Genomic DNA, 23,368 nt, shown 5'->3' with positions numbered 1-23,368 from the left:
TGGGAACCTCCATATGCTGTAGGAGCGGCCCTAGAAAAGGCAAAAAGACAGGAAAAAAAACAAAAAAACAAAAACCTAAAGTGCAATTTTAACCACATTTCAAAGTTCAGAATATTTGCATTAAGTGTCATACTCTGAAAAAAAAATTCTCAACTTAATTTAGTATAATGATTTGTATCTAGTACTAGAAAACATATTGTTGAGATTTTATTGAGCCATCTTTTTAAAAAAGTCATAACTTCCCCTCACTAAATTTCAACACGATCTAAAATGGACTCTCAAATTCTGACAACTTTAAAGAATTCCCACAGTGGCACAGTGGGTCAATGATCCATCTGGCTTATTTCTGAGGCACTGCTGGTTTGATCCCCAGCTCAGAGGGTTAAGGATCCGGCATTGCCACAGCTGTGGCACAGGTTGCAGATGGTGGCTCAGATTCAATCCCTGGTCTGAGAACTTCCCTATGCCATGCGTGCGGTTGAAGAAAAAAAAATCACCAGTCATATCTTAAAAATGTTCTAAAACTAGTAGTTTGGGTTACTAATAATGAAAGCTTTACTGTTTCACTACTGAGCAAGATTCAGTAGGAGACGGGGAGGGGAGGGATGTGCTGGGGTTGTGGGATGGAAATCCTATAAAACTGGGTTGTGATGATCATTGTACAACTATAAATGTAATAAATTCATTGAGTAATAAAGATTCAGTAGGAGAAATAAAATTATAAAGCAGTTAACTTTCAACAAATATTTGGCAATTGAAGATCTGTTCAATTTATCAAAAATAAAAATCTAAATATTAAATCTAGAAACCCAAAAAATGTTATTATCACATTAGATTCCTTCAAATATTGCTTGAGGCACTGTATTTTTTTTTTATTTTATACAGTCAATATGCTAATATCTCACTTAAAAAGATTTTAGGAGTTCCCATCATGGCTTAGCAGAAACAAATCCAACTAGGAATCCTGAGGTTGCAGGTTCAATTCCTGGCCTCACTCAGTGGGTTAAGGATCCGGCATTGCCGTGAGCCATGGTGTAGGTCGAAGTTGTGGCTTGGATCTGGTGTGGATGTGGCATAGGCCAGCAGGTGTAGCTCCGATTAGACCCTTAGGCTGCGAACCTCCATACGCCACAGGTGCAGCCCTAAAAAGCAAAAAAAAATTTTAATTTCCCATCTATTCTAACAGTTATCACATGAATCAAAAAGTAATTCTGTTGACTTACTCTTCTTTTAAGTGTGACTCTGATTTTTGATTGGTTGGTTATTAATCGAACAGGAGCACACATAATTTCAAGATGTGAGCTTTGGGTAGCATCTGCCTCTATTCGAATCATCTGCCAATTTATTTCTTTAAAGGTCAAAACCTAAAGAGAACAGAGAGGTTAGTTTTACTTGAGCAAAACAGAATGAGAAAAAAAGGATTTGTAAAAACAAAAAAGGTATTGCAGAAATGTATCTCTTCACTGATTTTCATATGACATCCTAGGTATATTCAGTATGCTTTAATTTTTTTATATTGTACACTTCCAAATTCAGTAATTTCATAATTACATTCATCTGTAAAGCTGTTAATAATTCCTTCTATTTGAAGTACTTTAATTTTAATATAAAGCACAAAGAACATTTGAATCATGTAACCAAGAATTTTAAAAGCATACTTTAGTTCTGTAAATTTAAAATTCAATTCTGAGTAGCTAAAAGTTAAAACAGAACTCATTAACTTTATAAGTTGAAGGATTAAAATAAAAACATTAAAATATGCACATTTTATAATTAGATGATTAAAATTAATATGAGAAAAGTATAGTTAAAGGGCAGAAGTAAATCTAGTAGTACATGAATATAGGCAACCATAAAAAATAATTATTTTTTTATATTATACTTTGTTTTTTGGCCATGCCCTTGGCATGCAGAAGTTCGAACCTGTGCCACAGCAGTGACAACACTGGATCCTTAACCCACTGAGCCACCTGGGAACTCCAAAAAGTAATTATTTTAATATCCTTTATATTAATCAGTGACTAAAACACTTTTTAAACAAAGAAAGAAAAGAAACAAATCTTTACCTCTCCTCTCTGGGGATCCTGAATACGAGTAAATCTTAAATCTCCATGTTCCCAGTTTGCATTTACACTGTAGATCCGTAGCTGGGAAAGTTCAAAGGATGCATTGAAGGCTTTTGCTCCAATGCGGATGACAATGGAATTTACAGAAACAGTAAGTCCCTCAACTACTTTTTCAGCAAAGCCGTACTCACTGGGAAAACAAAGAAAAACAAAATAATAATGTCCTTAAGCCAAAAAAAATCATTAAAAGTAAAAATGTTTTCTGTTAATATTCTTGCACAAACTGCCTAATATTATGTGTTTTTATTAAAAAAAAAAAATACCAAATTTTTATTACAACAATAACCCAAGCTGGTTACATGTAAATTACAAAAAAAAAAAATGCCCTTTTCTTCTTTTCCTTTTTTTTTTTCTTTTTGTTGTTGTTGTTGTTGTTTTAGGGCCGCACCCTTGGCATATGGAAGTTCCCAGGGTAGGGGTCTAATCAGCTGCAGGCCTATACCACAGCCGCAGTAATGCCAGATGCAAGCTGTATTTGCAACCTACACCACAGCTCACAGCAAAGTTGGATCTTTAACCCAATGAGCAAGGCCAGGGATTGAACCTGCAACCTCATGGACACTAGTTGGGTTCATTACCCCTGAGCCATGATAGGCACTCCCAAAATGCTCTTCTTAAAATGATAAAAGGTTTTTAAAACCGCAAGTTACTCTGGAGTTCCCATGGTGGCTCAGTGGTTAACGAATCCGACTAGGAAGCATGAGGTTGCAGGTTCAATCCCTGGCCTTGCTCAGTGGGTTAAGGATCCGGCATTGTGGTGAGCTGGGGTGTAGGTTGCAGATGCAGCTCAGATTCTAGGTTGCCATGGCTGTGGTGTAGGCCAGCAGCTACAGCTCTAATTCAACCCCTAGCCTGGGAACCTCCATATGCTGCAGGTGTAGCTCTAAAAAGACAAAAAAAAAAAAAAAAAAAGTTGCCAGTTACTCTCTAAATTATTATAATCACCATCCAAAGCTGTCTATTCTCAAAAACTATTACTACAGACAACTAGCATCAATAAAGTAAATAAGAGGGCTAAATTCTTGACATAAAGAAGGCTTAAGAATCCAACTGGAATATAATCTCATAATTTAGGAATAAGGTCAGAAAAAGCTGACAGCCTCTATTTAATTCAACAAATATTTATTGAGCATCTATTACGTGAACAATGCTGAGAAATAAGGAAAACCAAAATAGAGTTGTGGCATTACAGGGCTTGCAAGTTACTATGGGAGGGAAAACGGAAAAAAAAAAAAAAAAAAAAAACGGAAACATGAGATAGTCTGTAATTGTTTTAAAAAAGTAATGAATCATCAGTACACTTGGTAGAGAGAGAAATTGCTAATACCTAAGGAAAAATATATCCAGGAAAGAAACATGAACTTTCCTTGAGGAGGGATAAGAAGGAAGGGAAATCTTAGAATAGGGAAAAGTATGAGCCAAGCAAGAAAGGTCACATTTCAAGTACACTATAACTTGAATATAAACTATCAGTGTATTTTGGCAGGAGGTTGATGAAAGTCTGCCAAATTAGCACCTTACTTTAATTATCATCAATATGACCATTATTCCTAAATCCACATTTCTGTCCAGATCTCATTAGAACTACAGACTGTAAAATTCAAATGTCTACCAGAGAGCTCCACCTGGCTGCTACTCAGACATTTCAAAGCTAAAATGTAAAAAAAAAATAAGCCCTTCCTCTTTACTAATCATGTGTTTCTCTCCTCTATATCTGCTACTACTATGCTTCTTGAATTTTTTTTTTCCTTCCATTTTTGGCCACCCCATGGCATATGGAGTTCCTGGGCCAGAGATCAGATCCAATCCACAGATGCAGCCTACACTGCAGCTGTAGCAATGCCAGATCCTTTAACCACGGTGTTCGGCCAGCAATGAAACCTGGGTCATGGTACTGCAGAGGTGTCACTGATCCCATTGCACCACAGCAGGAAATCTTTGATTTACTATATTTAAAATTACTTACCTTTTCTATTTATTTATTTATTTATTTTAGTCTTCTTGCTATTTATTGGGCCATTCCTGTGGCATATGGAGGTTCCCAGGCTAGGGGTCGAATTGGAGCTGTAGCTGCCGGCCTACGCCAGAGCCACAGCAACGCTGGATCCAAGCCACGTCTGCAACCTACACCACAGCTCGCGGCAACGCTGGATCCTTAACCCACTGAGCAAGGGCAGGGACCGAACCCGCAACCTCATGGTTCCTAGTCGGATTCATTAACCACTGCGCCACGATAGGAACTCCCTACTTACCTTTTCTAAAATTCAGATGGTTTATCTTTTAAATCAGGAAACACTCTATAGGTTATATACAGATTACATGTAATAATACATATGAACCAAATAGCCCATTTCTTGATTCATACTACTTAAAAAAATAGCAATTACTAATAATATTATAAATAGTACTATATTATTGTTAATACTATTGGAAGTTTCTGAGCCTCAGTCTCATTTGTACAATGAAAATAATACCTATTTCTAAAGGTTGCCATGGTCCTTAAGTGAAATATTAAATGTGTAGTAATTTATATAGTCCCTGGCTTGACTGACGTTTTTTATTTTTTTGCTTTTTCAGGCCTTAATGTGGCATATGGAGGTTCTCAGGCTAGGTCTAATTAGAGTTACAGTTACCGGCCTATGCTACAGCCATAGCAGCGTGGGATCCAAGCTGTGTCTGCGATCTACACCGCAGTTCATGGCAACGCCGGATCCTTAATTCACTGAGCAAGGCCAGGGATCGAACCCGCAACCTCATGGTTTCTAGTTGGATTCGTTTCTCCTGTGCCACGATGGGAATTCATTGACTGAGGTAACTTTGTTATTTAAAAAGGTGGCTGTCTTCCTTAGGTTTAAAAAACTGGGAACCGGAGTTCCTGTTGTGGCACAAGGGAAATGAATCCAACTAGTAACCATGAGGTTGTGGGTTCAATCCCTGGCCTTGCTCAGTGAATTAAGAATCTGGCGTTGCCTTAACCTGTGGCGTACCATAGGTTGCAGATGTGGCTTGCATCCTGGTGTAGGCCAGCAGTTCTAACTCCTCTTCAACTCCTAGCCTGGGAACCTCCATATGCCAAGGGTGTGGCCCTAAAAAAAACAAAACAAAACAAACAAAAAAAAACTGAGAACTGGAGAGGAAAAACACATCAGCATCCTAGGGAGGAGTTGCTATGATCCTAAGGACAAATACTGGTTACTTAGAAATATTCCTGGAGTTGGAAGAATATTTCTATAATAACTATGTGGGAATACCCTTTGGAGTAACCAACCCCATCCACCCAAATCTATGCACATTAAAAAGTGTTACAACTGGATGTTCCCATTGTATCTCAGCAAATAAAGAACCTAACTAGTACCCATGAGGATGCAGGTTCGATCCTTGATTCCATGAGGTGCAGGTTTGCTCCCTGACCTTGCTCAGTGGGTTAAGGATCCGGCATTGCCAAGAGCTGTGGTGTAGGTCAAAGACACCACTCAGATCTGGTGTCGCCATGGCTGTGGTGTAGGCCGGTAGTTGCAGCTCCAATTCGACCCCTAGCCTGGGAACTTCCATATGCCTCAGTTGTGGCCCGAAAAAGACCCCCCTCCCAAAAAAAAAGTGTTATAACTGTATTACAGAATTTACTATCAGAAGGGTGAAGACTGAATCAATGACTAAATACCATCCATTATAAATTAATAAGGAAAAATTTCAATTTACAAATAAGTCTCTTGAGTGAAGTGATAAAAGGGAATTTCTGAACTTAAAAAGCTTATTACACTATCAATGTGTGGGATCACTATCAGCCTACAGATTCTGCACAGAAGGAAAAGCAATCCTATTAATTGTTAATTTTCCTCTATTTTAATCTTTTACTAAAAAAACAGGAGTTCCGTCGTGGCACAGTGGTTAACGAATCCAACTTGGAACCATGAGGTTGCAGGTTCGATCCCTGGCCTGCCTCAGTGGGTTAGCAATCCCGCGTTGTCGTGAGCTGTGGTGTAGGTTGCAGATGCAGCTCAGATCCCACATTGCTGTGGCTCTGGCATAGGCCGGTGGCTACAGCTCTGATTAAACCCCTAGATTGGGAAACTCCATATGCCATGGGAGCGGCCCAAGAAATAGCAAAAAGACAAAATAAATAAATAAATAAATAAAACCAAAATCAAATAGATCAGTGTTCCCCTAAATTGCATGACGACAAAAAATTGGTTTTTTTTGTTTTGTTTTTGTTTTTTGTTTTTTTGCCATTTCTTGGGCCGATCCCGTGGCATAGGGAGGTTCCCAGGCTAGGGGTCTAATCGGAGCCGTAGCTACCAGCCTACGCCAGAGCCACAGCAACTCAGGATCCGAGCCTCGTCTGCGACCTACACCACAGCTCACGGCAACGCCGGATCCTTAACCCACTGAGCAAGGGCAGGGATCGAACCTGCAGACTCATGGTTCCTAGTCGGATTCGTCAACCACTGCGCCATGACGGGAACTCCCACGACAAAGAATCGTAAAAATACACATTCATATACTTTTTTTTTGGCCACCCCGAGGCATATGAAGTTCCTGGGCCAGGGATCAGATCTGAGCTGCAGTTTCAACCTAATTTTCAACTGAGGCAATGCCAACTCCAACTCACTGTGCCAGACTGGGTATCGAACCTATGCCCCAGCACTCCCAAGATACCACCAATCCTGTTGTGCCACAGCAGGCACTCCTACATGCCTATTCTTGATAACCATTCTAGACCTAATGAATCATAACTTCAAAAAAGGACCCAAAAAACTTTGTAGATTTCAGAAGCACCCTAAATGACTGCTACAATCAGGCCAGTCTAGAAAACATGGAAATAAGATTAACCATACTGCAACATAAGGATTAACATCATATAATCACAAGGGCAAAATTACAAAGCTTTTGGAGTTCCTGTCGTGACACAGCAGAAATGAATCTGACTAGGAAACATGAGGTTGTGGGTTTGATCCCTGGCCTCGCTCAGTGGGTTAAGGATCTGGCGTTGCCGTGAGCTGTGGTACAGGTTGCAGACTCGGCTCGGATCTGGTGTGGCTGTAGCTGTGGCATAGGCTGGCGGCTACAGCTTGGATTAGACCCCTAGCCTGGGAAGTTCCATATGCCACAGGGTGAGGCCCTAAAAAGACAAAAAGACAAAAAAAAAAAAATTACAAAGCTTTTGATTCTATAGAAACATGAATCAGGAAGAACACTATCAATTACACTAAGCACACCACGACAAAATATCAAACTTTTGCCACACTTAATTAAAATAGATTGTTGGAAAAAAAAATAAATAAAATAAAAATAAAATAAAATAGATTGTTGATAGCAACTTTCCTGATCTTTCTTTGCCTTTTCAGTAGTCTCATAAACAACCCTTTTTCTCCAATTTTTCTGACTCTGGTCAATTTTAAGACCAACTGCTCCAACCTATTCTAATCTGAAATCATAATCTAAACTTTAAAATCTCAAATTGCTGGATGATACATAACCTACAAAGAGGTTAATGAAAGCTTTTTCCCATCACTACTACCTATAGCCCAAATATAAACTGTTTATCTGATAAATCTGGTCTTCGCTAAACTCTGAGCAATCCAAAAATTTATATGGAAGTACAAAAGACGCAGAATTGCCAAAGCAATCCTGAGGAACAAAAACGAAGCAGGAGGCATAACTCTCCCAGACTTCAGGCAATATTACAAAGCCACAGTAATCAAGACAGTGTGGTACTGGTACCAAAACAGACATATAGACCAATAGAACAGAACAGAGAACCCAGACATAAACTCAGACACCTACAGTCAATTAATCTTCAACAAAGGAGGCAAGAATATAAAAGGAGAACAAAGACAGTCTTTATTTACAGCAAGGGGTGCTTGAAAACTGGACAGCTGCATGTAAATCAACGAAACTGGAAGACACCCTCACAACACACACAAAAATAAACTCAAAATGGCTTAAGGACTTAAATGTAAGACAAGACACCGTCAAACTCCTAGAAGAGAACATAAGCGAAACACTCTCTGACATCAACCTTACAAATGTTTTCTCAGGTCAGTCCCAAAGCAACAGAAATAAAAGCAAAAATAAACCAATGCGACCTAATCAAACTGACAAGCTTTCGTGCAGCAAAGGAAACCATTAAAAAAAAAAAAAAAAAAAGACAACTTACAGAATGGGAGAAAATAGTTTCAACTGATGCAACTGACAAGGGCTTAATTTCTAAAATATACAAACAACTTATACAACTCAACAGCAACCCAATTATAAAATGGGCATAAGACCTGAATACACATTTCTCCAAAGAAGATATACAGATGACCAAGAAGCACATGAAAAAATGTTCAACATCCCTGATTATTAGAGAAATGCAAATCAAAATTACCATGAGGTACCACCTCACACCAGTCAGAATGGCCATCATTAATAAGTTCACAAATAAGAAATGCTGGAGGGGGTGCTATTGGTGGGAAATCTAAGCTGGTACAACCACTATGGAAAACAGTATGGAGGTACCTTAGCAAACTATACATAGAACTACCATATGACCCCACAATCCCACTCTTGGGCATATATCTGGACAAAGCTTTCCTTGAAAAAGACACATGCACCCACATTTTCATTGCAGCTCTATTCACAATAACCAAGACATGGAAACAAACTAAATGTCCATCAACAGCTGAATGGATTAAGAAGATGTGGTGTATATACACAACAGAGTACTACTCAGCCATAAAAAAGAACAAAATAATGCCATTTGCAGCAAGATGGATGGAACTAAAACTCTCATACTGAGTGAGGTAAGTCAGAAAGAGAAAGACAAATACCATATGATTTCATTTATACCTGGAATCTAATATATGGCACAAATGAAACTTTCCACAGAAAAGAAAATCATGGCCTTGGAGAATAGACTTGTGGTTGCCAAGGGGGATGGGGAGGGAGTGGAATGGACTGGGAATTTAGGGTTAATAGATGCAAACTACTGCCTTTGGAATGAATAAGCAATGGGATCCTGCTGTATAGCACTGGGAACTCTGTATGGTCACTTGTTATGGAGCATGATAATGTAAGAAAAAAGAATGCATACATGTTTGTGTGACTGGGTCACTTTGCTGTGCAGTAGAAAACTGACAGAACACTGTAAATCAGCTATAATGGAAACAATAAAAATCATTATAAAAAAATAAAGTGTGAGCATTCCACATTTATTTTATTTTGGTCTTTTTAGGGTCACACCAACATATGGAAGTTAGCAGGCTAGGGGTCCAATTGGAACTATAGCTGCCAACCTACACCACAGCTCACAGCAATGCTATATCCTTAACTCACAGAGCAGAGCCAAGGATCAAATCTGCATCCTCATAGACACTTAGGTTCATTACCACTGAGTCACAATGGGAACTCCTAATTAATTTTAGAGTAATCCAAAATGTCCATAATTTTTAAAGGATGGACTTACCTCTTAAGGGTCGTAATAGTTTCAAAGATGCAAAGAATAAATGTTATGTGGAGAAACTAAGTAAGAGACTATCTGATCTAGAGAATGCCTAAGCTCTTCTGCTTCCATTTTCTGCTACTGCCCAGCCTTTGATTGATCATTATTATTTAATATCGAGGAAAGCAAGATTGATAAATGAGGCTAAAAATCAATTCTGCTACTTTTGGAGTTCTCTTTGTGGCTCAGCAGTTAATGAACCCGACTAGGATCCATGAGGATGTGGGTTTGATCCCTGGCCTCACTCAGTGGGTTAAGGATCCAGCATTACCATGAGCTGTGGGGTAGGTCACAGATGTGGCTTGGATCCCACATTACCATGGCTGTGGTGTAGGCTGGCAGCTATAGCTCCAATTCGACCCCTAGCCTGGGAACTTCCATATGCCATGGGTGTGGCCATAAAAAAAAAACAAACAAAAAATCTGCTACTTTTACAATGTGTTTACTAAAACTGTAAAATGTTTGATGGAAGAAGTGACTGAAATAGAGACTGAGGCCAGGGAATTTTATTTTATGTCCCATTACTGCAGAATACAGCTGACTATAGGAAAAAAAATTCCCTTTGCCAGTCATACAGATTCATGGAAATAGCTTACCTTTGACCTGAAGCAGTTGCAATTGGTGATGGGCCATTAGGGTTTCGTGGTTCTTCACATGTACTCATTTCCATTATTACTTTATCCAAGGACTAATAAAATACATTAAGAATGTAAACATTAGAAAAAATAGTAAGAATAAAAATTTTTTAAAAAGAATGTAAGAATTACATATTTTATGTTATGTATAATATGAAGTTGTTTTTCTTTTCTTTTTTTGGGGGGGGGTCTTTTGTCTTTTTATTTTATTTATTTATTTGCTTTTTAGGGCCGCACCTATGGCATATGGAGGTTCCCAGGCTAGGGGTCTGATTAGAGCTACAGCTGCCGGTCTACACCACAGCCACAGCAACACCAGATCCTTAACTCACTGAGCGAGGCCATGGATCAAACCCACAACCTAGGTTCGTAGTTGGATTCCTTTCCACTGCACCATGACGAGAACTCCTATGAAGAGGATTACTTTTTTTTTTTTTTTCTTTTTGTCTTTTTGTCTTTTCTGAAAGGGCCACTTCCCGCGGCATATGGAGATTCCCAGGCTAGGGGTCGAATCGGAGCTGTAGATGCTGGCCTACGCCAGAGCCACAGCAACGTGGGATCCGAGCCATGACTTCAACCTACACCACAGCTCACGGCAACACCAGATCCTTAACCCACTGAGCAAGGCCAGGGATCAAAACCGCAACCTCATGGTTCCTAGTCGGATTCGTTAACCATGATGGGAACTTCTATGAAGATGATTTCTAACAGTATTTTCTCTTTCATTTCTTTAGAAGCAGAGAAAACAGTAAGTAAGCAGAGTCATTTTAAACGTCCCTCTAGGGAGTTCCCGTCGTGGCTCAACAGTTAGCGAACCCGACTAGCATCCATGAGGACACGGGTTTGATCCCTGGCCTTGCTCATTGGGTTAAGAACTCAGATCCTTCGTTGCTGTGGCTCTGGCATAAGCTGGCGGCTACAGTTCTGAATGGACCCCTAGCCTGGGAACCTCCATATGCCAAGGGTGCAGAAAAAATAAACAAATGTCCCTCTAGGAGTTTCCGTCGTGGCACAGTGGTTAACGAATCCGACTAGGAACCATGAGGTTGCAGGTTCGGTCCCTGGCCTTGCTCAGTGGGTTAAAGATCCGGAGTTGCTGTGAGCTGTGGTATAGGTTGCAGATGCGGCTCAGATCCCATGTTGCTGTGGCTCTGTCGTAGGACGGTGGCTACAGCTCTGATTAAACCCCTAGATTGGGAAACTCCATATGCTGTGGGAGCGGCCCAAGAAATGGCAAAAAGACAATAAATAAATAAATAAATAAATAAATAAATAAATAAATAAACAAATGTCCCTCTAAATGTCTAAAAAGAGAAATAGTAAAAAAAAAAAAAAGAAAAAAGAAAAAAAAAAGTCAAGGGACTCAATACCTGACGGAAAAGCTTATTAGAAGAGTAAGGACACAAAAAACCCTATAAGGAGCCATATACTGCTAAGATCATCAGGTTTTACAAAAATATAATCTACAATCCCAGAATTATTACATTATTAATTGCTAATTTAGCTAATTTAACAACAAATAAGAATAAAAGACCTCTAAAAGCTTATCTCAATCTAAAACCTGAGATTTAAGATGTGATTATGAAAAACATGAAATACACAAGAAATGTGAAAAACACTCTAATAGTGAAAAACTTTCTTTCTCAGACTAAATTTTTTCTTGAAGAGCAAACTGTTCTTAAGTAGTCATCACTCACACAACTCCAGTCATTCTTCATTTTCTATTTAATATTGCACTTACAATCTGAAATTGTCTTATTTTATTTTTTTCCTTATTCATTGTCAGTTTCCTTATAAAAATATAAGTTCCCTCAGGGCAGAAGGGAAGTGCTCAATAAATATTTGTGGAATGAATGAATCAGTAAATGACTAAATGATCTATTTTCCTTCCATTTTCATTAAAAGTAAAGTAGATTAAAGAGCATACTATTTATTAGATCAGTAAAAGCAGAAACACAACAGTCTGGATCAAACTTTATTAAAAGAAGAATCCCAGAGTATGTCAATAAAGAGTTAAAAGATGCAATAAAATATACCAATTTGAAACATAATATTCTAGACCTGAAAAACTTTAAAGACCCTTCCATTTTCAAGTTAAAACTTCTCATTTAAACACTGAGAAAACTGGGAGTTCCCGTGGTGGCTCAGTGGTTAACGAATCCGACTAGGAACCATGAGGTTTTGGGTTCGATCCCTGGCCTCAGTCAGTGGGTTAAGGATCCGTTGCCGTGAGCTGTGGTGTAGGTCGCAGATGGGCTCGGATCTGGCGTTGCTGTGGCTCTGGCGTAGGCTGGCAGCTATAGCTCAAATTGGATCCCTAGCCTGGGAATCTCCATATGCCGCGGGTGCGGCCCTAAAAAGACAAAAAAAAAAAAAAAAAAAAAAAAAATGACTGAGAAAACTAAGTACCATCAAATACAATGAACACTAACTAGTGGAAAAGCCAGAAGACTGTTTCTCTGAAATAAAAGATTAACAGAGTGGTTAGATTACATGCATTTATAAATGTTTGTTTCTGAGGTAATTCAGAACTTACCAAACAGATGGGATGTGTTTTCAGTTTTGTCCATGGTATCTACCAAAGAAAAAATTTTTTTCTTTAAAATGAATCATGAAAAATTATTGTAAACCATGAGAGTTCCTGCTGTGACACAGTGAGTTAATAACCTGGCTTGTCTCTGTGGAGGTGCTGGTTCAAATCTTCGACCCAGCACAGTGGGCTGAAGACCAGGTCACAGCTTTGGCTTGGATTCAATCCCTGGCCCAGGAACTTACATATGGTTTTGAACCCCTGCCACCACAGAGACAACGACAGATCATTAACCCACTGCACCACAGTGGCAATTTCCACAGATGCTTTTTTAACACAGTGACAGACATACCAAATTGCGTCAGATGACTTTTCTTAAATCGCAAAATAATAAACTGAGCAATTCACTCATATTCTTGAAATCAGATGCACCTACTTCATATAAAAAGACTGCTAGCATTATTTTCTTGATCACCTTTTTAAATAAAATTTTCAGATCCTCTTAATATCTTTTTTCTTCAGTTCTGAGAACACACTTTAATTTTATAGTTTAAGAATTCCTAGCAAAGCAGGGAGTTCCCATCGTGACTTAGTGGAAACAAATCCAAAGATGCAGTATCCATGAGCGTGCAGGTTTGATCCCTGGCCTCACTCAGTGGGTTAAGGATCTGGCATTGGCATGAGCTGTGGTGTAGGTTGCAGACTCGGCTCGGATCTGGCATTGCTGTGGCTGTGGTGTAGGCTGGCAGCTGCAGCTCCAATTCGACCCCTGGCCTGGTAAATTCCATATGGCACCAGTGCAGCCCTAAAAGGCAAAAAAAAAAAAAAAAAAAAAAAAAAAAAAAAAAAAAAATTCCAGCAAAGCATAATCCGTGTTTTGTCCATTTAACAATTTTTTAAACTCTAGAATTCCAACCAATCTCTGTAGATATTCAAGACAAATACAAAAGTGAGACCATTGTTAAAATATGTAATATCAAATAAATAATATTCAAACATATCCTGCACTAAAAATGTCATTTCTTTCTTTTTTTTTTGGAATTAGGGCTTAAGGAGAAAAGAACAAAAATCAAAGGTGACCATCAAAGGACACAGCAACCTTTCCATAATCTTTTCTTTGGAGCCCAATTTTACTTTTATGAAACAAATTAGCATGTGGTATTTCTACTGAGAAGACTATCAAACTTAGGCCCAATCTTTAAGAGAAAGAAGTGATATGACATAAATTTAGAGTCAAAGATAATAAGAAAGCATAAATTGTTTATTTGTTTATTTATTTACTTTAGCTGCATCTGAGGCGTCTGGGCCAGGGATCAAACTTACACCACAGCAGTGACCTGAGCCATAGTAGTGACAAAACCAGATACTTAACCCACTGAGTCACCAGGGAGCTCCTGAGAAAACGTAAGTTTTATTAGGCAGAAATAATAATTTAAAAACTTTACCGAGGGGAAGGATAGGCTGGGGTTTGTGACAGAAATGTAAAACTAGGGAGTTCCCGTCATGGCGCAGTGGTTAACGAATCCGACTAGGAACCATGAGGTTGCGGGTTCGGTCCCTGCCCTTGCTCAGTGGGTTAACGATCCGGCGTTGCCGTGAGCTGTGGTGTAGGTCGCAGACGCGGCTCGGATCCTGCGTTGCTATGGCTCTGGCGTAGGCTGGTGGCTACAGCTCCAATTCGACCCCTAGCCTGGGAACCTCCATATGCCGCGGGAGCGGCCCAAGAAATAGCAACAACAACAACAACAACAACAAAAAGACAAAACAAACAAACAAACAAAAGAAATGTAAAACTAGGTTGTGATGATGGTTGTACAACTATAAATACAATAAAATTCATTGAGTTAAAAAACAAACAAAAAAATAAAATAAAAAACTTTAAAATCCTCAAATTAAGAAAAAAATGAGGAAAAGAGACAAATTTTCAAATAAAAGTATAATGTCCAGAATAAGATAACTTATCAAGATACTCATGTTGCAACAGAAGAAAGGCTGGGGGAAAAATGTAATTGTAATGTATACATGTAAGGATAACCTGACCCCCTTGCTGTACAGTGGGAAAATAAAAAAAATTAAAAAAAAAAAAAAAAGATAACTTATCAGTCTTCAGGTCTTCATCTGAAAGAGTGTTTACTTACTACAAAATTAAATCATCCCATAGGACAACAGAGTTTATGAAAAAATATCTTTAAACATGTACCAATTTAAACCAATTATTTTATTAATAAACTGAGTGATTTTATTTCAAATTAATTTTAAATATAAGGATTAATAATTTATATTAGTATATGAATTAAATTCATAAGGTACACATTCACACAACTACAAAGTTATTTGTCTTTTTAAATTATGCTAATAAAATGCTTCTTTTCATAATTATCTAAAAGAAGCTATTTTAAAAGATAAGGATGAAATAAATAAAATAGAACATGCCCCCCTTAGATACTCAAAGTCTTACCCTAATAGATGCTTTATTACAAAAAACTTTGTTGATAGCAAGCCATGTTGGCAAATCCAACATATTCTGGAGCACCTCTTCATCCAACTCCAAATTCTTTAGTTCACCTTCTCCTTTAAGAGTACTTAGATTTATCTTGTCAGGAGATAAATTTTTGGTAAATCTGCAAGAGAATACATAATGACATTTATTTTAGTGTTAATTACTCTGGCCCTGAGTCATGCTTGCAAATATACAGAACATTAAAAATGTAATTCACTAAAAAAAAATTAAAACACTATGATAGGCTCTAATTTAACCCTATTTTCCTTTCCTTTTTTTTTGTCTTTTTAGGGCCACACCCATGGCATATGGAGGTTCCCAGGCTAGAGGTCAAATTGGAGCTATGGCTGTTGTCCTATGCTATAGCCATGCCAGATCCAAGCTGCATCTTCGACATACACCACAGCTCATAGCAACACCAGATCCTTAGCCCACTGAGCAAGGCCAGGGATCAAACCTGCATCCTCATGGATACTAGTCAGATTTGTTTCCACTGAGTCACCAAGGGGCTGCCTTAACCCATGTTTTTCAATGTGGTTTTGTTACTGTTTTAATCTCCCGCGTCCAAAGCTCTCTTACACAAAGTCTACAGTATTTCAGGTATACATTTAACTATCATATTACTACATACAACCAAACTCTAGTTCTATCTTTTAAATTTATGAATACTTGGTGAGTTCCACTATATTTCAGGTAGCATGGAAGACTTTCAGCCATCCTCTACCACATTTTGTACACTTTGCTACAGACTATGTCACACAAGTGAATATTCCTATTTTACGAACCAACCTACAAGTAAGGTAAGGGAACTACCCTTTAGATGTAGTAGCAGCAGCTGCCAACACTGCCATTGATCATGCCAAGAATGATGCTTAAAGCACATCAGTACTCCTTTTGAATCATCCAATGATTCCCAGCTTTAGGAACTGACCCAAAGCATTCCAGGAATAAATTACAACACATACAGAGTTTGAAAAGGTCTCTAAGGAAGGAGATTACGCAACTCTATTTATCAGCCAATTTTCATGTTCTCTACATGAAAAACACTAATTATTCACAACCCTGAATTAGCTGCACTAATACCATTTATACTTTCTATAGGAAAACTGAAGTATAAAGTGCTTAATGAAAGTGCAAGAAGTCACATAGGAGACTGGATCCTGAATTCTAATTAAACAACTCTAATTCTCTAAAATAACTTAAAAAGTTCTTAAAAGAGTGAAATATTAATAGTTAAAACAACAGTGAACACTTTCCAAGGGTTTACTGCATACCAGGCTCTTCTCTTTGAGTTGCATGCATTACAAACTCTCCTGATAACTCATTAGAGTCAATACTATCTTTACACCCCCTTTTAAAAAAGTATATATAATGAGAAACTAACTTATTTGCCCAAAGTCACAACTAATAATGATGATAATAGTAGTAATAACATTAAATCACACATGCACTTTAAAGTACTTTCATATACATTAATTTTTTAAAAAATTTTTATTACTCAATGAATTTACTACATTTGTAGTTGTACAATGATCATCACAAGACAATTTTATAGGATTTCCATCCCACAACCCCAGCGCATCCACCCACCCCTCAAACTGTCTCCTTTGGAGACCATAAATTTTTCAAAGTCTGTGAGTCAGTATCTGTTCTTCAAAGAAGTTCATTCTGTCCTTTTTTCAGATTCCACATGTCAGTGAAAGCATTTGATGTTGGTGTCTCACTGTCTGACTGACTTCACTTAGCATGATAATTTCTAGGTCCATCCATGTTGCTAAAAATGCCAGTATTTCATTCCTTTTAATGGCTGAGTAATATTCCATTGTGTATATGTACCACATCTTCTTGATCCACTCCTCTGTCGATGGACATTTAGGTTGTTTCCATGTCTTGGCTATTGCAAAGACTGCTGCAATGAACACTGGAGTACATGTGTCTTTGTGAGTCATGGTTTTCTCTGGATAGATGCCCAGGAGTGGGACTGCTAGATCAAATGGCAGTTCTATTTTTAGATTTCTGAGGCATCTCCATACTGTTTTCCACAGTGGTTGCACCAATTTACAATCCCACCAACAGTGTAATAGGGTTCCTTTTTCTTCACACCCTCTGCAGCACTTATTGTTTGTAGACTTTTTGATGACGGCCATTCTGGCTGGTGTAAGGTGGTACCTCAGAGTGGTTTTGATTTGCATTTCTCTAATAATGAGTGATGTTGAACAACTCTTCATGTGTTTTTTGGTCTTTTGTATGTCTTCTTTGGAGAATTGTCTCTTTAGATCTTCTGCCCATTTTTTGATGGGGTTGTTTGTTTTTTTGGTATGGAGCTGCAGAAAGTGATTATAAGTTTTGGAGATTAGTCCCTTTTCAATCAATTCATTTGCAAATATTTTCTCCCATTCTGTGGGTTATCTTTTCGTTTTGTTTAGGGTTTCCTTTGCTGTGGAGAAACTTTTAAGTTTAATTAGGTCCCATTTGTTTATTTTTGTTTTCGCTGTCATTACTCTAAGAGGTGGATCTGAGAAGATGTTGCTGTCGTTTATGTCAGAGAGTGTCTGGCCTATGTTTTCCTCTAAGAGTTTTAGTGTCTGGTCTTATATCTAGGTCTTTATTTTTGTGTATGGTGTTAGGGAGTGTTCTAATTTCATTCTTTTACATGTGGCTGTCCAGTTTTCCCAGCACCACTTATTGAACAGGCTGTCTTTTCTCCATTGTATATTCCTGTCTCCTTTTAAAACCCTAAAAAAAACCTGCTAACTTTACCTAGCCTTAATTTTCAAAAGTGAAACTACTGAGTAAGTAAACTGCTGGTTAACAAGAGTTATTAGCTAGTTTTCACCTTTTTTGATATTAAATATTAACGTAACAAAATGTACTGGGTTATTTATACACCTTACACATCAGTAAGAATCAGTATACACAAGCCTCACTCATATAGTGCTTTATGTCGATTATATCTCAATAAAACTGGAATATATATATACACACACACACACACAAGTCTCTCCATTGCCTCTAAACCAGCATTTCTTGAGCCAGTTTTTATCTGGTTTCATATCTCCTCACAAAATGTAAACACACTGACTTTCTCAAAGTTCACATTTAACCCATATTTGACCAACAATGCTGGGTTGTTTGACACCACCAATCACGTGTGATTTAATTATATGAAGTTTCCTGGAGTCCCCGTCGTGGCTCAGTGGGTAATGAATCTGACTAGGAACCATGAGGTTGCAAGTTCGATCCCTGGCCTTGCTCAGTGGGTTAAGGATCTAGCGTCGCCATGAGCTGTGGTGCAGGTCGCAGATGCGGCTCCAACCCCGTGTCACTGTGGCTGTGGCTGTGGCTGTGGCAGTGGCGTAGGCCAATGGCTACAGATCCAATTCGACCCCTAGCATGGGAACCTCCATATACTGCATGTGCAGCCTTAGAAAAGCCAAAAGCCAAAAAAAGAAAAAAAGGAAATAAAAATAACTATATTGAGTTTCCCGATAGGTCACCATTTCTAATCACACAGGAATGACCTGCCACTGCTTCAAGGCAGAATATGAGCTAGTGCCACGGGAGCGGCCCAAGAAATAGCAACAACAACTACAACAACAACAATAAAAAAGACAAAAAAAAAAAAAAAAAAGAATATGAGCTAGAAGGGAGTACTCAATAAGTACTTACTGAGGATTCACTATTCAGACACATGTACTAGCAAGCAATATATTCAAAGTTCCTGCCTTTGTGCAGCTGGTGAGTTGGTGAGACAAAAATCAAATAACATGACTAAGAATATGGAAGGCGTTCTTAGTCCAGAGCTCTTTTGAAACAAAGTTCAAATCAAAGTTCAGAGTTCCCCCCATGGCTTAATAAGGTAAGGACCCAGGGTTTTCTCTGCTGTGGCTCTGGTTACAGCTGTGGTGTGGGTTCAATCCCTGGCCCAGGAAATTCCACATGCCACAGGTACAGCAAAAAGAAAAAGAAAAAAAACAAACAGGGTATTTTGAGCTAATATCTAAAGGATGAGCAGTAGAAGTTAATTAGGCAAAGAAAAGAAGAGGGCAAAAAAGAAAGAATATTCCAAGTGGAGGGAATAAAACATATAAAGGTTCTGAGATAGGAGGGAGCTTGATATAAAATGAAACTAAAAAAGGATCTGTATCTGGAATGCAGCAAGAGGGCCAAGGAAGTAGAAGATAACTCGGGAAGGACAAAAAAAGGACTGATTAGACAAGATCTTGATCATTTCACTCATTCATTCATTTATTCAATACATTTTAACTGAAATCTGTAATTTTTTTTTTTTTTTTGGCTTAAATTCCCAGGCCAGGGGTGGACCTGCACCACAGCAGTATAACCAGAGCCACAGCAGTGAAACGCCAGATTCTTAACTCTCTGAGCCACTAAGGAACTCCACGATATCTAGGCACTGGGAATTTGACAATGAACAAAATAAAAAACCTCTTTCTTCATGGAGCTTAATGGGGGGGTGGATACACAGAATTTAAAAAATAACTTAAATATATATATATAGAAAGTCCGATTCTGATAACTATGGAGGAAAAAAACAAAGCAAAAGTAAGAAAGGCGACGCAAGCAGAATATCATTTAATTTTTTTTTTTTTTTGTCTTTTTGCTATTTCTTTGGGTCGTTCCCGTGGCATATGGAGGTTCCCAGGCTAGGGGTCCAATCGGAGCTGTAGCCACCGGCCTACGCCAGAGCCACAGCAACACGGGATCCGAGCCACGTCTGCAACCTACACCACAGCTCACGGCAACACCGGATCATTAACCCACTGAGCAAGGGCAGGGACCGAACCCGCAACCTCATGGTTCCTAGTCGGATTCGTTAACCACTGCGACACGACGGGAACTCCTCATTTAATTTTTAAAAGAGTGAACAAGAAAAGCCTCATTAAAAAGAAGACATTTGGGGAGTTTCCATTGTGGCTCATCAGGTTAAGGACCCAATGTTGTCTCTGTGAAGATGCGGGTTCACTCCCTGGCCTTGCTCAGTGGGTAAGGATCCAGCCCTGCAGTAAGCTGTGCCGCAGGTCACAGATTCGGCTTGAATCCAGTGCTGCTATAGCTGTGGTATAGGCCCCAGCTGCAGTTCCAGTTCAATCCCTGGCCCAGAAAGTTCCATATGTCATTTGGTGTGGCTGTCAAAAGAAAAAACAATGACATTTGGGCAAAGAGCTGAGGAAAGCCCAGAAGCTGGCTATGCAAATATCTTGAGGAAGAATGCTCTAGGTAAAAGAAAAGCTAAGGACAAAACCTTGAGACAGGAACACACTTAGCAGGTCTGAGGAATAGCAAAAAGACCAGTGTGGATGTAGGAAGTGGCAAGAATGAAAGGAGATGCTGTTAGAGAAATAACAGAGGGCAGATTATGTGAGACCTTTTAAGCCACTCTAAGGACTCTGGCTTTAACCCTGAGTAAAAAAGAGTGACTAGGGATGGTTTGGACTAAAACAGGGGACTAGAACAGGGATTTTTTAAAGGATCACTCAGAGTTCCCATTGTGGGGCAGTCAAAACGAATCTATTAACCATGAGGTTGTGGGTTCAATCCCTGGCCTCGCTCAGTGGGTTAAAGATCTATGACATAGAGCTGTGGCATAGGTCACAGATTCAGCTTGTATCTGGCCTTGCTGTGGCTGTGGTGTAGGCTGGTGGCTACAGCTCCAATTCGACCCCTAGCCTGGGAACCTCCATAAGCACAGGGTGCAGCCCTAAAAATAAATAAACAAATACATACATTAAAAAAAATAAAAATAAAAATAGGAGTTCCTGACGTGGTGCAGAATAAACGAATCTGACTAGGAACCATGAGGGTGCAGGTTCAATCTCTGGCCTCGCTCAGTAGGTTAAGGATCTAGCGTTGCTGTGAACTGTGGTGTAGGTCGCAGACACAGCTCAGATCTGGTGTTGCTGTGGCTCTGGCATAGGCTGGCGGCAACAGCTCTGATTAGACCCCTAGCCTGGGAACCTTCATATGCCAGGGGTGCAGCCCTCAAAAAACAAAAGACAAAATAAACAAATAAATAAATAATAAAAATAGAATAGAAATAAACATAAAGGATCACTTTATTGAGGATACATGAAAGAAGGAGATGGACAGAAGCAAGGCCCAGACAGGGGACTACTGTGATGATATAGGTAAGAGAAGATGTTGCCATGGATCAAGATGGAAGAGTAGGGGGTGGTGAAGAGGGAACAATTCTAGACATATTCCAAAGGCAAAGCCAATAAGATTTGATAATACAGACCAAAGTCAAGGGTGGCTTCAAGGTTTGTGGTCTGAGTAAATGGAAAGATAGAGCCACCATTCACTGTGGTAAAGAGACAGAGGAAGAAATAAGTTTGGGATTAAGGATCAGAATTTAGGATTTGAATAGTTAAATTAAGAGATTCCTATTGGAGTACAGCAGAAATTATCACAACATTGTAAATCAACTATACTTGAATAAAATTTTAAAAAAAAGAGAGATGCCTATTAGGTAAAAGAGGAGATACCAATTAGGTAGCTGAATACTCACATCACATTCAACAGTTGAGATACAAAGTTGCTAATCACCAATGTTATATATGGTATTTACGGTTGCAAGATGGAGACAGAAAATGAAACGGCTCAAGGACTGCGGTCAAGGACCCCTAAGAGGCCAAGGAGATAGCGAAGAAACCAATAAAGATGGGAAGGGCCAGTAAGGTAGGAGAGTAACCAGGCTTTTTTGTTTTTTGGGTTTTTTCAAATTGAGAGAAAAATCAGCACGCTTACATGATGGTGATAATGATATAGAAAAGTGAAAATTATTGATGGACAACTGATGAAGCAAAATCCTTGATTAAAAGATGATAGATACGAGTATACAAGAAGAGGGACTGGCTGTGAATAATTCTAATTTTGGAAAGTATTTTAATACCCTACATATTTAAAAAATAATACAAGATTGAGAAGAGGGGAAACACCTAAAACTGCAAGCAAACCTGGAACAAATGAACCCAATGATATTTTACAATTACAGGGAGTTTCAAGGTGGTCTAGTGGTTAGAAATCAGTGCTTTCACTACTGCAGCCAGGGTTCAAGCCTTGGTCTCAGAACTGAGACTCCCATATCAAGCCACTGCAGGCCACGGCCAGATAAAAGGACATTAGACAGTGATCAAGGAATCAATCCAAGAAGATATAACAATGGTAAGTATACATGCACCCAACATAGGAAAATCTAAATACATAAAGCAAACATGAGCAATAGACACAGAGAAAGAAACTAACAGTAAAACAAAAATAGTAGGGGACTAACACCCCACTCATATCAATGAACAGACTATCCAGACAGAAAAAAAAACAATAAAAAAAACACTGGCCTTAAATGATACGTAAGACCAGATGAACTCACCACACACACACACACACACACACACACACACACACACACACACACATATGGAACATTTCATCCCAAAGCAGAAGAATACACATTCTTTTCAAGTGCCCTTAGCATAATCTTCAAGACAGATCACATGCTAGGCTACAAAACAAGTTTGAGTAAATTTCAGAAAATTGAGGGAGTTCTCTTATGGCACAGCAGGTTAAAGATCCAGCATTGTCACTGCAGAAGCCTGAGCTGCTGCTGTGGAGGAGGTTTGATACTTGGCCCTGGAACTTCCACATGCCACAGACAGAGCCAAAAAAAAAAAAAAAGATTAAAAATACATTAACCATTGTTTATAACCACAATACTATGAGACTAGAAATTAACAATAAGAAAAAAGCACAGGAGTTCCCACTGTGGCACAGCAGAAACGAATCTGACTAGGAACCCTGAGGTTGTGGGTTCAATCCCTGGCCTCGCTCAGTGGGTTAAGGATCCAGCATTGCCATGAGCTGTGGTATAGGCCACAGATGTGGATTGGATCCCAAGTTGCTGTGGCCAGCAGCTGTAGCTCCAAATCGACCCCTAACCTGGGAACTTCCATATGCTGTGGATGCAGCCCTAAAAAAAAAAAAAAAAAAAAAAAAGGCACAAACATATGAAGGCTAAGCAACATGCTCTAAACAACCAATGAGTCAATAAAGAAGTCAAAGAGGAAATTTTAAAAACCT

General features: G+C 38.8%; 1 protein-coding gene across 4 annotated transcripts in view; it reads right to left on the bottom strand.

Annotated features, from left to right (window-relative positions):
• The window catches only part of UHRF1BP1L (UHRF1 binding protein 1 like), a 106,126-nt gene that overhangs the window by 58,293 nt on the left and 24,465 nt on the right, over positions 1 to 23,368 (bottom strand). For 3 of the 4 annotated variants that reach the window (XM_003126693.5, XM_021092726.1, XM_005664214.3), the window contains 5 exons: positions 15,233 to 15,395; positions 12,781 to 12,819; positions 10,206 to 10,297; positions 2,067 to 2,256; positions 1,224 to 1,364 (listed from right to left, as the gene is read on the bottom strand). In XM_003126693.5, the coding sequence (XP_003126741.3) occupies positions 1,224 to 1,364; positions 2,067 to 2,256; positions 10,206 to 10,297; positions 12,781 to 12,819; positions 15,233 to 15,395 (625 nt within the window). The remainder of the gene's footprint in view (positions 1 to 1,223; positions 1,365 to 2,066; positions 2,257 to 10,205; positions 10,298 to 12,780; positions 12,820 to 15,232; positions 15,396 to 23,368) is intronic. The other variant, XM_021092725.1, reaches the window with a different exon arrangement.

Source organism: Sus scrofa, chromosome 5 (genome assembly GCF_000003025.6).
Source record: "Sus scrofa isolate TJ Tabasco breed Duroc chromosome 5, Sscrofa11.1, whole genome shotgun sequence".
NCBI lineage: Eukaryota > Metazoa > Chordata > Mammalia > Artiodactyla > Suidae > Sus > Sus scrofa.
The sequence above is the reverse complement of the archived record's forward strand: the minus strand, read 5'-3'. Positions and strand labels throughout refer to the sequence as shown.